Source organism: Caretta caretta, chromosome 17 (assembly GCF_965140235.1).
Source record: "Caretta caretta isolate rCarCar2 chromosome 17, rCarCar1.hap1, whole genome shotgun sequence".
NCBI lineage: Eukaryota > Metazoa > Chordata > Testudines > Cheloniidae > Caretta > Caretta caretta.
The window spans coordinates 17,583,224-17,600,128 of record NC_134222.1 but is presented as its reverse complement, the minus strand read 5'-3'; the positions used below and the strand labels follow the sequence as shown (position 1 = coordinate 17,600,128).

General features: G+C 38.3%; 1 protein-coding gene across 4 annotated transcripts in view; it reads right to left on the bottom strand.

Moving 5' to 3' along the window:
- Window positions 1–16,905, bottom strand: part of ZZEF1 (zinc finger ZZ-type and EF-hand domain containing 1) — an 81,397-nt gene that overhangs the window by 6,798 nt on the left and 57,694 nt on the right. Inside the window, exons 42-53 of one of the 4 annotated variants that reach the window (XM_048824189.2) lie at window positions 16,349–16,481; window positions 14,055–14,251; window positions 13,321–13,440; window positions 12,120–12,305; window positions 11,683–11,783; window positions 10,954–11,089; window positions 7,776–8,135; window positions 5,872–6,015; window positions 4,587–4,755; window positions 2,407–2,505; window positions 1,381–1,546; window positions 676–714 (exon numbers count right to left, since the gene is read on the bottom strand). In XM_048824189.2, coding sequence (XP_048680146.2) covers window positions 676–714; window positions 1,381–1,546; window positions 2,407–2,505; window positions 4,587–4,755; window positions 5,872–6,015; window positions 7,776–8,135; window positions 10,954–11,089; window positions 11,683–11,783; window positions 12,120–12,305; window positions 13,321–13,440; window positions 14,055–14,251; window positions 16,349–16,481 — 1,850 coding nt within the window. Of the gene's footprint in view, window positions 1–451; window positions 506–675; window positions 774–1,380; window positions 1,547–2,406; window positions 2,506–4,586; window positions 4,756–5,871; window positions 6,016–7,775; window positions 8,136–10,953; window positions 11,090–11,682; window positions 11,784–12,119; window positions 12,306–13,320; window positions 13,441–14,054; window positions 14,252–16,348; window positions 16,482–16,905 lie in introns of those variants that run through there. The other 3 variants (XM_048824187.2, XM_048824192.2, XM_048824190.2) reach the window with 3 other exon arrangements.

Here is a 16,905-nt window from a genome sequence, read left to right as displayed (position 1 = left end):
ACTTGGGTTTCAAAGTACTTGGTTACAGAAATGTAGCAGCATAATTAAAACTCTATCCTAAAAGCTTGCAAGGCCCCTAACTTTTTTTGATCCAAGGTCAAAACATTTAAGCACATGCCTAATTTCTTTCCCCTATGCAGCAACGCACTTATGCCCCTGCATCACATTAGGCATTTTCATGGACTTAAGCAAGTCCAAAGCACTTGCTGAATAAGGCTGAATTGCCGAATTGAGGTCTTTGAAATAAATGAATGCAGCACTTCATTAAATGTCTTGATTCCACTGGTTAGAACTTTGCAAGTCTAAGCTATAAACAGAAAGGGTATCCTAATTTTTTTTACATAGGTATAGGTAATCAGTATCACTTTCCAAGTAACAGGGTTTCCAACCCTGCTTCTCTTCACATTCCCATTCAAACATTGCTGTATTGTATAGTCTCTTCTACACATACGTAAAGTAGGTATCATCAAAAGAGAACTCCACTTCAGAGGCCTTGATCAGAGTACTACAGAAGAAAATTTGAAGTATTATTAGGACATTATTTCCAAAATGAAGATTTTACCCTATGTTAAATTGTTGCCCACAGACAAAGGCACAAGTGTTTTTGAGCACAAAATGTAAGAAGAAATTAGATACACATTCAGTAATAAATAACTCTGAACAATGGCTACGTACCTTTTAGCAAAGTTGCAGCTGTTCAGACTTGAATGTGGGCTAAAGTATCAAAATTCACAATGGTTCATAAGAATTTTGTATGTCATTGTCTGAAATTGCTGCAAAAATATTTTTATATATACAGATCAATATAACGCTTCTGCATCCTTTGAGCTAGAAAAAGCAGGAGGTTGCTGACGCCGTGAGGATTTTACTGAACTGAACATTGTAACTGAAGTGAGGGTCCATATATTGACCAACTGTCTACTTCTGCCCAGCACAATCACCTCTGCCACCCAGAATCAAGCATTAACTCACCGTAAGCTATAGCTCCGTTTATAAAGCTTGCCCTGACACAAGTCAAAGAAAGTTACCACCCTCATTGCAATATTGAATCCGGCAATGTTTTGTCTGCACTTTTTTCTTGAGCTCCTCATTTTAACTAAGAGGAGGAGACTCACCCTTGGATCCTTAAATTTATTTTAATAGAATCAACATGGAATCTGACTTATTCTGACTACAGGATTTGTTCCATAGAATCTTTTAAAAAAGCCATCTAGAAAAAGAAAAAAAATGATTTTCAGAACATCACTACTTCAACAGGTTTTGGCTAGCAAGCCACTGCGAATATCCATCAGCAAGCCACTATAGTGCCTGCTTTAAATTATGATTCTCTGCCTCTCCACAGAGGCAGGTGTAGTGGACAATGTGGAGCAATGGGCTTACCTGTGGCTGCTGCCCTGCACTATCTTCAGGAGTAGGTGGATGGCCTTTAAACGCTGATGCCCAATCTGGCAGCATGCGACTCCTACCTGCCATTCCCAGATTTTGGCTAGTGGGAGATGTGGAACCACCCTTTCCTTCGACAGCATTTGCTTCAGAATCTCAAACCCTGGAATTGAAGAGAATTGTTGTTATTTCTGGAGGTAGACATTCTACTCACCTGCAAAACTGTCTTCTCCCCATAGATTTAGAATTGTTACACAAACAAAGATAAAGATATAAAAACCAAAACTTGATCTGTAGAAAGAGAATAAGGGCCAACTCCTGTCATCCTTAGTCCTTTCTTGGGCAAAAATTAATGGGAGTTACGTGGCTAAATTCCTTACACCTATATTTGAAAATCCTAATCCTAATATTTGCAATGAGAGTTTTGGCCAGGGAAGGACAACAGAATTTGAGCCCTAGTTAATATCGGAGGGACAGTAGGCCTAAGATAACTGCAAAGCATTCACAATCCAGATGCATATTTCAAAAGACTATTAAAAATATCATTAATCTGTTAAATAAACCAGCAAAGCCTTTCACACTGCATCTGCAAATGAAAACCAGAAGCAGTCCATCATAACCGATATAATTATTCTTTAAACACAACTTAAATTACCTCCATTTACGTTTATCATTATTATGACAACTCTGAAGTGGCCTGTTAAACCCAGGGCATAAATTATGGCAAGTATCCTGGAGATTGTGTGTGTGACTGGTCTCTGTGTTTTCAAGCTTCAGCATTTAGATACTGCTGTCAGTGTTAAGCCAGTGTGACTAGACGTCACTCATCAAAACCCAAGTCACACAATGAATCAAGTCACAACGCTAGATCGTCTTTTAAGAACACTTGAGGGGAAAAAAAAGCCTACGCTAAGCAACCTAAAAAAGTATATGCCAAGGAATATTTATACAAAAAAAATTGTGAAAGCATGGATCAAAATAATTATAATAAGTCCCTTTGGTCACACTCTGAACGGAGCTTACCTGTCTGGAACCTTCCAAGGTGACCTGCTGTCACTGTAAACTTGTAACCCCATTCAGTATTACTCATGTCAGAGGTAAACCGATAATACAGTGTATCTCCTGTGCAGCAGGGAAGGAAAAAACCATCCACATTAGAAAAAACAATAACTCAATAAGGTACTATAACAAAGAATAGAATACAGCAGAAAAGATTATTAAAATAATTTGCTTCTAGATGAAATCATCTTTTATTCTTCTGGTAATTCCAAAGTGAACAGAACATAAGACAAATGGGAGACTGATCCACAATGCAAAACAGCTGCCACCAGTGTATAAAAATACACACACACAGAGATTAATGCTTTCTATATTTTTTGTCAGATAGTTGCTTCAGACAAGTGGGGAGATTATAAAGGAAACTGTAGTGCACATTAATAAACCTTTTTTTCTGACTGTACTGAGAACAATTAATGATTTAGGAGATATTTATGAGATAACCAAAACCCTTATATGTCCAGCAGAATTTCCAGTACATTAACAAGAAAACATAGTAAGTTACTAAAGCAGGGATCACTGCTTTTAATTACCAGATGGGAGTCCTTAAGCTTCTGAAACCTCTTTTCTGTACAAAGGATGTTTTTCAAGAGGCTCCTTTCCAGGAAGCTCTCTTTTTTCCTTCTCTTTTGTGTACTGCCTATGGAAGGCAGTACATAAAACAACATGTCTATGGCTGTTCATTTCAATGTCAGTAGCCCTTGTTTCCATGGCATGTCCATAAGCTGGCACGTGACACTTAGCTATTCACGTAACTTCTGGGATGATGCTCTGAAATGACTTGTCAGAAAAGCAGTGCAGAATTGCGGACTTCCACTACAGGAATTAAACTGTTGTATCTGGTCACTCAACATTGGTGACAAGTAAACCCTTCAATTCAAGAAGAGTTTTCAAAAAGTTTCATAAACAGTTTTATGATCAGGCTGTGGAGCAATCCAAGAAGTCCTTGCTGTTTTTATATTCAAGCTATGACTTTCTGAAAGGGCAAGGTAGCTATCAAACTATAATTCCAAAACACAAAATACCTCTATCCACTTGGTTACTCATAGCTGCCACCAGCGCTCCAAATCAGAAAGCCCTTGCAATGCTGCCTCAGAAGTCTATGCTAGGACATGCAATAAGTTAATAGTCAAGTTAGTGCATAACTTGCAAAATGAGTCCAATCACAGAATCATAGAAATGTAGGACTGGAACGGACCTCGAGAGAGGTCATTTAGTCCAGCCCTGTGTACTGAGGCGGGTCAAATATACCTAGACCATCCTTGACAGGTGTTGGTCTAACTTGTTCTTGGAAACCTCTAGTGATGGGAATTCCACAACCTCCCTTGGTAACCTGTTCTAGTGTTTAACTATACTTCTAGTTAGAAAGTTTTTCCTAATATCTAACCTAAATCTCTCTTGCTGCAGATTAAGTCAATTACTTCTTGTCCTACCTTCAGCAGACACAGAATAATTTATCACTGTCCTCTTTGTAACAGCTCTTAACATATCTGAAGACTATAATTAAGTCCCCTCTCAGTCTTCTTTTCTCAACACTAAACATGCCCTCCTCCCCCCTTTTTTTAAACCTTTCCACATAGATCAGTTTTTTAAAACCTTTTTTTAAATTTTTGTTGCTCTCCTCTGGACTCCAACCAATTTGTGGGAGCCCAGATTTGGACACAGTACTCCAGCTGAGATCTCACCAGTGCCAAGCAGAGTGGAACAATTACCTCCTGCATTTTACACAATGCTTCTGTTAATACACCCCAGAACGATATTAGTCTTTGGCACAACTGTATTACATTGTGGGCTTGTATTGAATTTGTGATTCATTGTAACCCCCAAATCTTTCTCAGCAGTACTATGCTTAGCTAGTTATTACACATTTTGTATTTGCATATTTTATTTTTCCTTCTTAAGTGTAGTACTTTGCACTTGTCTTTATTGAATTTCATCCCTGTTGCTTTCAGGCTAGTTCTACAAAGCAAATGGAGAACACAAAATGTATTTGAACAAAGAGGAGATGGGGTAAGAGCAGAAGTTTTGCCACGAACATCAGGGGAATAACTGACACTAAGATCTCAGTCTCTCACATCACAGGCTATCAGTAGCTCTCTACACTTGTTTGTACTCACATTCATTGTAGATCTACACGGTCCACTTACCTGGAAGCTCAAAATCAGTCCACTTCTGCAGAGACCCACTGAAACTGTGCCGATCCTGTTGAAAATCACTGCTGCTGGACATGATTAATTCATCACAACCTTCTTCTGTATTACACTGAGAGTCAAATTTGATTGAGAGATAGATAGCACCAGGGATGTGAACTTTATCCTGAGGAAGGCAAACAGATAACACCCACACCATTGCACTGTATCTGTATACAAATACTCAAAAGGCAGATTTCAAATAAGGTATAACAAAGATTACGACATTTCTATTTAAGAGTCTTCATTAGTTTGATTGTGGGCTAGTTCAAAGAGTGCTGTCGACACTGCCAACTACACATAAAGGAGTCTGCAAAATCTAATTTCTAGAAGTGCTCATGTTTAAATGAGCACAGTAATACTGTATGCCTGTAAACTGATGCACTAATCCAGAAAGCTAGTTTCCAAGATACTGACCTCCAGGGCACATCTTAAACGATAGTATTGCGTATACTAAAAAACCCTCAACAGAATTCCTACTACATACAAAAGCTAAGAAAACTCCCAGGGTTGCCATGAGAATTTCTGGTTCCAGGGGACATTCCTCTTTATTCTATCCACATGCCCCCTTTCTTTGCTTCATCTCTTTGCCCAATATGGGACACTGGGGAGATGTCACTCATGGTGCTGTTGAGTGCTCTCCTAGAACAGATGACTGCCTTTTACTCTCTAAACTAGTACGGTGCTGCCAACTAATATCAGGAAAAGAGAATCATTAAGACTGTGTGTAGAGGAAAGGTAGCCCAAAACTAAAAACACAGGAAGAAGTTTCATACTTAATTTTCCACTGATGTCTCAAGAATTTGAGATGCTTGTTGAAACAGGCCCTTGGATGAAAGTACAATTTGTTGCCTATTAAACCCATAAAATTCAGCCAGGTACTTCAGCATAGGTTTAGTTTTAAACACATGAGTAGTCCCAATGAAGTTAATGGGACTACTCGCATGCTTAAATGAGGCGCACACTTAAGTACCTCATTGAGTGGGACCCTTACTTATATATTCTTGTACAAGGTGAAACTTCAATTATCGGGAACGTCCTGCTAACTGAAAGGTCATGAGTGAGATTTTTTCAGGGAGTGCCTCAACAGGTTAGGAACACAAGTACCATCGTCTGAACCCAGTGGAAGGCAACAGGACTTGGGCTCCATAAGCCACCAAGGTGCTTTTGAGAATCCCACCCAATCTATTCAATTCATGCACAACCCATGCATACTCACTGCACTGTAACATATGTAAATTACCTCAAAGTTAGTATTGTTGTTATAAGGATGTTTGGATTCCCGCACTTGGATTGCCATTCCAGGTTCCTCCATAAACTGACAGGCAGTCAGTGCCATTGTTCCCAACATGCTCTCACTGCAACCATGCAGCACTTTCTGCAAGATCTGAGGAAATACAACACATCATGCAAGGTCAATTTGCTATCAAATCAGCATTTGTAGTCGGATTTGACAAGGATTGACAAAAAAGTTGTTTTAGCAACACGGCCCTCAGAAGAGGGAAAACAAGCCACTGATAGGAAGTAAAAGAGAAACTCATAAATGAAATTGCCAACTGGCCTTACTAGGTGTGTGTATTGTCTCCTGTAAATGTGGAAGGTTTAATTTAGTCCTTGGACTGCGTTTCAAATCCTGCGTGTTACTTTAAAGAGGTTCTTGTGTATTGAGACAACTTTGGAAGGCCAGAAATTGTCTAACCTCACTGCACAGATGTTGGCATAAAATCCCATAAATCCCATAATCCCCAAAATCCCATAAAATGTTGGCTAATCCCACAATACCACAATAGATTGAGATAGGTAAATAAAGCCTAAGACAAATAAGGCAGGTAATTTTGATCCAGAGTATTTTGTTAACATACCAGATAGACCCTTTACCTTCCATATCTGCAAGGAGTTTCAGTTTTAAGAAACAATGTCAAATACTTCAGGTTTCATATTGCACAATCCTACCTACAAAAATGAGTCTTATCAAATATCCCCCTACCACGGTTATAAAAGTACTAGTGTTTTATTTTAAAATTAGTCTTCTGCTGTAATGAATGTCACAATTAATATAGGTCCTATCCATAAACAAAGTGGTGATAGTGGAAGCAGAGTCTGAAATGCAGACTCTAGACTAAATGGTATTTGTTTGGATTTTTAAGACTAGGATACTCAAAGTTGATATTTAAAACCATATTGATATAACCAGGATGTTTACTAGCAAACAACCTTTGGTTTTAGAAAAATATATGGAGAATTCCTTCAGCAATGTTCTTATATATGTTTACTTTAAAAAAAATAAAGACAGTTTAAAACGCTACTTCTTTCTTCCAGTATCTGGGAAGTCTGAACATATCTATGGCAATGGATGATTCTGACTTAACTCAGGAAGCCAAAAATTAAGAATACGTGAAGACAAAATGGACTCAAATTCCTGTACGTAAATTAATGAGGAAGTCCGGATATTTCAATTTTCTTTTTGATTAACAACCAGTTCTTAACCTAAGCTCTAAGCATGTGTGCAACAGAGGCCAGGGCTGAGATGAGGCATGGTGAAACAGCCAGCTGAATAATGCAAGAAAAGATATTGGAGGAGTATTTGTTTCCTGGATATGCACACACACTTTATTAGTTATATTCCAGTAGTGTCCAAAAGCCCTAATCTGGAGACACAACTATGTTAGGTGCTGTATGGATAGCTAGGTAGTTATTACTTGTCTTCAGCTACAATTCTGAGACCTTGTTTGCTGGTAACAAACTTTTATTTTTTAATACACAGAAGATTTTTAAAATACATACTGAAACCAAGCTAAAAACAGCACTCAAATTTGGCTCCTTATCCCATTGACTTCTATGCAGAACAGAATTTTCCCCATCCTAATTGCTCATTTATTTGAAATGCTGCATCCAAAAGAAGTATGTTTTTCAGTTTTCTGTTGGTCACAAAGTCCTTTTGTAAAAATATTGTCAAACCCCATTGTTTCTGGCTGAGAACGGAGTTTTTATTATAGAAGAAATATATGATTTGAAGCTTAAAGTCTTTGAAGGTTTTGTATTTATTTTTTTTAAAAAGAATCACAAGTATCTCTGGGAGTTTGCTAATCAGCTGGAAGTTTATGTACATATCGGATTGACTCAGACATACAAATGCAGCCCAATTACCTTCTCCCATCGCTGCTTCTCCTCTAGCTGCATAAGCATGTCCAAAATGTAAGTCATGTGCGCTGGACCACTGAGCTCCAGGATTTCTTCATTTACTGCCATGTCATCAGGCCATTCAGCCAACAACGAGGCAAGTACATGCCTGGCATAAAGAACAGCAGTAGCCTCGTTCACCCGATACAGGTAATCCCGCACAGCTTTTTTGCTCCTGGAATCCAGCTCTTTCTGTAAGAGTATGGAACTCTTGGTGCGACGCTGTTTGGCATAGCTAAGCTGGAGATCACTCTCCGTGTTGGTTATCAGTTTCTGGGTAATGGGATTGGATTCCTCAGTGGCTTTATCACAGAGTACAGGTTTTGACTGTAAAAGACAAGCACAAGCCTGAAAACAGATTCAGAGCAATTTACTTCTTCATGGCTACAAATCTATGACCAAAAGTTTAATTAGCTGTTTACAGGTTGATCGACTCATCAAAAATTACAAGCTCCAATCTTTCATAGAGAACACAACTAAGTCTGCCTGTGGACAATTTACCTTAAGTTTGCCCCTGGTATTAATGTACATCATTACAAATTATATACCACTGATATTAAATGCAGGCAAGAACCAACTGATTCTGAACACTGAGAGCTTAAACTTAAGCTGAATTGTACAGGTGAAGCACTAGTGATAATGCTCCACACCTTTTTTGTGGTTCTCCTGTTAGATGTATTGTAACTACTGATTATCCCAGTAATCACAGCCACTGAAGAGGGACTAAGAAATTAGCAGCTTTATTTCCTTCCTGACCCTTTGGTGAAGATCTAGCTGGCATTTCTGTCAAATACCACGGTGTTCCACAAGCCATGCTAGTCTACTAAGGAACTCAAATGCCCAGTACCAAACACGGATCTATCTTCATTCTTGTTTAGTGGAAAATGGGCCCATTTTTCAATGTCATTTTAGATAAGCCATAAATGTACTAAGGTATCAAATATGCAAAGAATACAAAGATGTAATTTCTTTTCTTTTTTTTTTTTAAACTGAAGGTAAGTTTAGTACTGGAACAGATTACCAATATATGTGGTTAATTCTCCATCCCTTGGAGTCTTTAAAATCAAGACTGGATGTTTTTCTAAAAGATACGTGCACTTCAAGCACAAATCAGTGGGTTAGATACTGGAATGACTGGATGAAATTCTATGACCCATACAATGCGAATGGTCATACTAGATTATGATATGTCCTCAGGCCTTAAAATACTATGAATCCATGCTTAATCTTTTTGTGGATGGTCATTAAATGAGAACATCCATAAATTACCACGACACTATATTGTAGATCTTCGCAATATCAAATACAGATTTATCATAGAATCATAGAATATCAGAGTTGGAAGGGACCTCTGGAGGTAATCTAGTCCAACCCCCTGCCCAGAGCAGGACCAATCCCAACTAAATCATCCCAGCTAGGGCTTTGTCAAGCCTGACCTTAAAAACTTCTAAGGAAGGGGATTCCACCACTTCCCTAGGTAACGCATTCCAGTGTTTCACCACCCTCCTAGGGAAAAAGTTTTTCCTAATATCCAACCTAAATCTCCTCCACTGCAACTTGAGACCATTACTCCTTGTTCTGTCATCTGCTATCACTGAGAATAGTCTAGATCCATCCTCTTTGGTTCCACCTTTCAGGTAGTTAAAAGCAGCTATCAAATCCCCCCTCATTCTTCTCTTCCGTAGACTAAACAATCCCAGTTCCCTCAGCCTCTCCTCATAAGTCATGTGTTCCAAACCCCTAATCATTTTTGTTGCCCTTCGCTGGACTCTCTCCAATTTCTCCACATCCTTCTTGTAGCCTTCTTCTCCACATCCTTTTGGAGCCCAAAACTGGACGCAGTACTCCAGATGAGGCCTCACCAATGTCGAATAGAGGGCAACGATCACGTCCCTCGATCTGCTGGCAATGCCCCTACTTATATACTCCAAAATGCCATTGGCCTTTTTGGCAACAAGGGCACACTGTTGACTCATATCCAGCTTCTCGTCCACTGTCACCCGTAAGTCCTTCTCTGCAGAACTGCTGCCTAGCCATTCGGTCCCTAATCTGTAGTGGTGCATGGGATTCTTCTGTCCTAAGTGCAGGAATCTGCACTTGTCCTTGTTGAACCTCATCAGATTTCTTTCGGCCCAATCCTCCAATTTGTCTAGGTCCCTCTGTATCCTATCCCTACCCTCCAGCGTATCTACCACTCCTCCCAGTTTAGTGTCATCCGCAAACTTGCTGAGGGTGCAATCCACACTATCCTCCAGATCATTATCCATTTGTAGAAGCCAGTAAGTATTAAATAAGCTGTTTTTTAAAAGAAATTAATGTTTTAAATATATGTTTCCTGTAAGTGAAGATTAGTGATGCCCATAAATACCTGAGCTTCTCCATGGATCCATGTTGGGCCTGCATTTTAGATTCAAGATTTCCTGCATTTTAGTTGCATCCCAATATACGGTTAATTGACACTTGCTACCTAGTTATATATTCACTTAACTTCTCTTTTGCTACTAGAGTCATGCTGTCCATTTTGGCAAAACAGATTCACCATTCTTTGGTATTACTGAAGCATGGTTACATTGCAGTGAGGTGGTCAGTGTATATGTTTATGGTTGTATATTAGGTCAAATCTCTCTTGTATGAGATAAGGAATTCATAGCATTCCAATAAAGCCATAATTTGTTCTCCTGATCGAAAATCTAGTTCTTCTAAATCTTCAAGAGAGAAGCTGCAGAGAAGAAAGCTAAGTTCTTGCTGATATCTTGCCTATTCTTTTTAACACAATAAAACAGATTAATCTCAGGAGCTTTAACAACAATCTTAAATTCGGACCTTCTAAATTATTTGAATCACTAAGTCTTGTTTCAGAGTAGCAGCCATGTTAGTCTGTATTCGCAAAAAGAAAAGGAGTACTTGTGGCACCTTAGAGACTAACCAATTTATTTGAGCATAAGCTTTCGTGAGCTGTAGCTCACATGCATCCGATGAAGTGAGCTGTAGCTCATGAAAGCTTATGCCCAAATAAACTGGTTAGTCTCTAAGGTGCCACAAGTACTGCTTTTCTTTTTACCAAGTCTTGTGATATCAAATTTTCTTTTCTTCCCCTCCCCCTTTTTCTTTCTTTTTTTTTTTTTTTTAAAAAGAGAGCACACACCAAACATGGCAAGATGATCATGTCTGTATCCACTGCTTTCGAACTCTGCTCTTCCAATCTCAAACGCTTGCTGGGTTGCCATTTCTGGGCCAGTGTTCGGATCCTTTCATCTGTTGTAATTACATCTCCATCAAACCTTAAAAGTGACAAATTTTGCAGTCAATAAACTTAAAAAAAAAAAAAAAAAAAAAGATATATTTGCATGTAAAGCTTCCCTGACTTGCATTTAGAAAGCTCTTATCCAAGTACTGCCTTACTCTTTTGTGAAGTCAGATCAAATAACATTCTCGTTTGATCTTATTAACTGAAAAATACGTTCATGTCTTCCAACTTGATTTGGTAAGAAGCAGATGGTACCAGAAGCTGCTCTGAGTGCCAGTAAGTCTATGCACATCACTCTTCCTCAGTGAGGAGGACACTTGAGAAATACTGGTATCTTGCTGACTTTCCATCCATAAAAGCAGTTTCTTCTACAGAGATATACTGTGCATGTGAGTAAAGTTATCCAAAGGAACATACAACATACTTCAAAAATGTTAGCTTCTGTCCTCACATCTACAGTTCCAAATGTAACAGGAGTCAATTTTCCAATTACATTTTAGGAAACACTACAAAGCAGTTCCATATCCTTTTCTTTACAGCAGTTTCTGCTTAGCTTCCCTGTTAACTGAGTAAAAGTTACCTTTCACATTCAATGACTTTTTCTGCTGGATTCAATAGTTCACTTACCTCTTTTGAACTTCCAGGAAGAAAGAATCTGTTCTTTTCATCTGCAGCTCATACATGGCACGAAGAATATGCAATGGTGCATTGAGTGCGTCATGCGTCATCTGAAATAAAACTGAGGTAAGGTTAGGCGAGGAAAGATGAATTTCAATTGGGGTTATCTACACACACATTTTTCCTGTTCAGCACATGAATAAAGGACTTATGAATTTCATAATCTCTACAGCAATAATTTACTAAAAACATTAGAAATATTTATTATTGCAGTCCAAGCATAAAATTATACTTAATCTAAGCAATAATACCAGAATCAGTTTATGAATAACTAAAAATTAAAAGTAAAATCTGTATTAAAGACCAACATATGGAAACAATTTTGTGTAATCCAAATGAGGCACAATATCTTCAGAAATGGGAAAAACAGTTAGTCTAATAAGTACCAAGAAACATATTTTGGTTGCTTCATCCAAGCCCTCTAGAGGATCAAGTTTGCTCTGATCCAGATCAATGGGACTGATGGATGGGTCCACGTTCTGATCTCGGTCCCTTTCCTCTAGTTCTGTATCCTCACGTTCAGCCAGGGAGCTGATCTCCTTCTTTGAGGAGTACAGCATTATTGACAAAACCTGCATGGAGAAAGGCAACATATGGTGTAACACCTGTAGGTAGTATTAGTGTAGCTGCAACTGGCACTTGTAAGAACATTACAAACACCGGGACTACGTTTATTAACGCATGCTTTTCTAAAGAGGAACAGCACTTAAACAGCATTTCCCATTCCATAAGTGCTTTATATTTTACAGGCTTCTATGAAGACGTCTCAAATAATTAACCATACATTTAAAAAAAAACAGAGAAAAAACATTAATTCTTAAACAAGTTTGAGTATATTAATATTCAAGCACTCCAAGATGGGAACATAATAGAGTTAGCTGTAATCATCATCTACAGGCAAAATGGTGTTTTTTAGCCACCAGTTCCTTTCCTGAAAAATAAATAAGTTAGATATTTGGCTCCAGTATGCCCAGTAACATTAACTACTCATTATTAGGAAGAGCAGCAGGGTAACACATCACCTTGGTCTTGCCAATTTAGATCAACTGTAAGCATCAAGGCCAGTACAGACACCATGAGAAAAACCTCATAGAGCTTTGTCTGTTGCCATAACATAGAAAAGCACACTGCCAATTCTCCCTGCAATAACAGATGTTCAAAAGAACGAAGTGTCCAAGTGTATGTTGGATCTCCCACCAGTTACACTATTGTAATGATTCATGTGTATCTGCTTAAGTACTGTGTACAGCATCAGTATCGAATAGGTCTCTTGGAGATCTACGGATACGATTTTTGAAGTTAAAAGCTGGGATTTTCAAAAGGGCTAAAAGGAATTGGAAAAAAAAATTGCAGGGAGACTTTGGCTCCGACCCCCAATAAGCCCCTTCAAAAATCTCAGATTATATCAGTTCAACACTAGCAGTACTCAAAAGGCATTCTCCATCATGTTCTGGGAACAAAATGGTAAATATATTTAATACGTAAACAATAATGCTTCAAAAGTTTAACGTGCGGTGAAAATGTGATGCCTTGAGCTTTTATGCCAATGGCTACACTGACTGTCACAAAATGTTATTATTCTCTTACTTCCAAGTCTCTGAGAAGCCATGTCTTACTGAAACCAGTTCCTTTGCTGCACTTCTTCACCAGCAGCTTAAGTAAGCCCGACTGAAGAAAGGCTGCTTGGATTTCCTCAAAACGATAAGTCTGTCAAAGAGAGAGAAAAGTTACTGTGAGAGCTGCCTGACAATACACAATTCTAACTGAGCAGGACCTTCTTTATGAGAAAAATAATTCTCCTTTATTTTTTTTAAATTCCAGCAAAACTATAGAGTTTCTCACTACTCAAGTCTTTAACAGTACTCGCAATGAGATGTGTAATACCACTACTACCTCGTTGTTGTTAGAGTAAAACTAATTGTACTCCGCACAACAAAAAAGGCCAAATGAACTCAAATGCATAATTTTTTCCTCAGAGTTTTGAGAATTCCCCCACCCATATTTCCTCCACTCTGACCAAAATCTACCATTATGGTCCAGCATCTTCACAGTCAGCCTTATCACAGAGGAAAATTGATCAAACACATGTCAACAATATTCCTTAATCTACTCTTTTGAGCTACGCTCTCAGACTCTTTATGCAGAGGATGCAAGGGGCCAGGTCTGACAAATGACGTTGGCTATTACAAGAACCCCTCAAGGATCAGGTCCCCATGACGTGAGGTGCTGCATACATAGGATGGCCCCTGACCCAGACAGCTCACAGTCTTCACTCCAAACTTTTATGTAGCTAGTAAGACATTTAAAAAAAAAAAAATCACCTTAAGTGTTCTGTACAATCCTTTCAGAGCAAGAGACAAGACCCAGGTGGCTTCCACTGCCTCTGCATAGCTACTGTCCATGCTGGTCTGCAAAAGGTGGCTGGTTATAAAAGCAAAATGCTGGAGATACTGTCTCAGCTGGGTTTGGGATTCAGTGCTCTCTTGTTCACATTTCTGAGCCAACTGGTAGTCTTTTACTAGAAGAAAAAAACCTGTCATGTTGGAATTTTCCTCTAGGCTCAGTTTATTATACTTATCATTTGTATTAATGTAGCGTCTGGGAGACCCAGTCATGGACCAGGGTCCAATTGTGCCAGGCTGCACAAACACAGAACCTGCCCCCAAAGAATTTATAATCTAAAATATAAAACAAAAGGCAACATGTGGCCAGACACACAGACCAGCAAGAGAGTACAAGGGAGACAATACAGATCAGTAGGATACGCCGCGGTCTAAGCACACTAGCAGCCTAACTGTTAAGTTTTTTATAGGAATCACAGCAAAAGAGATGCTGGCAAGTCCTCTCCTAACACTAAGCATTAAGTTAAAACTAGACAAGTATATTCAAGTCAATAATTAATGTGGGAATTAAATTCCAATAAAGCAGAATCACATTTAAAACTGGTGACATGAATTCCTTCATGAGGGCATACAGTTTTGCTACAGCTACACATTTTCCTCATTTTTGTTGGAGCGTATTGATAAAAATGTTCTCTTCCCTTTTAGTACAGAATAAAAATGCTTGGATAGTGAGCTGTCTTCTTACCACTTCCTTTGTACTGAAAATAATCGCAAGTATAGTTAAAAATAGCACATACTTCTGTTTAGCACTAGACAGAGAGTCAGTGGGCACAGAAGTACAAGTGTTATCTCACGGAACAGACAAAATGAGGGAAAACTAATGACCCAAAACTGATCTGGTGAATTAAATTATTATGTCCTCCTTTCACTATTCCTGCTAATGCCTGATCCATTTTTGACTCAACCAATGAGAAAACAAGAGAGTCCACACCTATATGTCTGAACCTTCCTGATTATCAAAGTGAAGCTTCTTAACTAGATAATCCTTTGCTTTCCACCTACTTTTAAGTACTACAATAATTTCAATGTTGCTGGCATGCATAATAGTATTTGTTTTATTAGTTTCAAAATCTTAGTGCACTGGTAGAGTTATGTGTTGCCACTAAACACTATATGCTAAGACTGAAAAGATCAACTTTCATAATTTGTTTTGTTTACTATGCAATTTCTATTTGGGCTTTACCTTGTGATTTTTCTGAACAAGGTAAAATTAAATTTTAAAAAGTCTTTATTTTGGATTTTGCTTGCAATACAACTACAGTATGCAGAGTGTCCAGTACAAACAAAAGACACCCTTTAAAGCAAATTTAAAGGTTACACTAGCAAGCCCATTCTACTGCCATGCCCCAGAATGCATCATTCTAAGATGTCAGAGATAACACATCCTCCCTAGACTACAGATCAGCACCTCTGGTACAGGACAATCATTTTTGCATTGAATGTAGCATGACTGTCAAAGTTTCTTGTTCAGTCTTATTTCATAACTTCCAGGGGAGATTTCACAGACTTGAAATTGTGTAGTATTAAAAAAGTAGGGTTTATCTGACTACATAGCCTCATTCTTTGCAATGGGACAGGAAAAACCTGGTTGGGTCACAGCTAACACTGGTCGCTTTATTGACAATTAGCATATTTCATAGGGCCTTTCTCCCCCGCCCCCCCAGACTCCATCTGCTAGTAGGTGCTCATGTCATATTTACTGTCAGAATGGCCATTAAGATATTTGAAGATTCATTTCTGGGCAGCAGAGTGAACTGACCGGCATATATTTATGCTGTGCATGCTCCTTTGGGTGGCGGGGTTAAGTATATGCCGGAGGAGTAAGTATTTTTAAATTTGCAATTAATTAAAACCTTTTAAACGCTCACAAAAAAAGGACAAGACAGCAGCAATGACCAAATAAACAACTGTCATGTTAACTTCAGATACAAGGACTGTTTTGTGAAGTCTCTGCAACAACAATAGGAAGTGTCATATTCTGAGTACATTTATAAAAGCAAAAATTCTTGTACCAAGTGATGTTATATTAGTTTAGCAGAAACCTAAAAAATTTGTTCTGCTTTATGGGTGGAAATCAGATATATTTTCTATAAGGAATCCAGCTCATAAAGCTCTGTATAAAATCATTTACTAAAACTTCAGGTTTTGGGTACTCATAAGAGATACTGTAAGGAAATATCACATGATTCTTAGATATAAGAATGTCAAGGAACCTGTTTTCCTTTTCCGGGTTTTGATGTCTACAACAACCGCCCTGTTTTTCTCAGTAAAGTGCTTTAGGATGATAACATTATGAGGCTCATTGGCATTATCCATGTACACGGAGCGAGTTCCCATACACAGCACCTGCATTAGCAAAACAAAGGGAGACAAAGGACTTCAGTTACCAGTCTAACTTCGTATACTTATAACTTTTATTTTTTACATTATCTTATATATGTGGCTGCATTTTGGTTACAGTTAATACCATACTTGTTATTTAAACAATTGTCCATTGCCAAATATGTGCTGGTATTTAGACATATGAAGTAGATTTTTGTAACAAAATACCTCAGGTGCATATTAACAACTTAATGGTACTCTGGTGATATATCAGAGATACCAATATTAAGAATAATGGCTTGTTTTATACTGGTATAAAGCCCTTTTTTGATGTTCAATGTTATGCTATTCTGGATTTCAAGTTGCTGGTTACAAGTTGCCCACAATGAAATGTATCCAAGCAAAACCAGAGCTATGTAATTATATTGTTTTCCATTAGACAAAGACT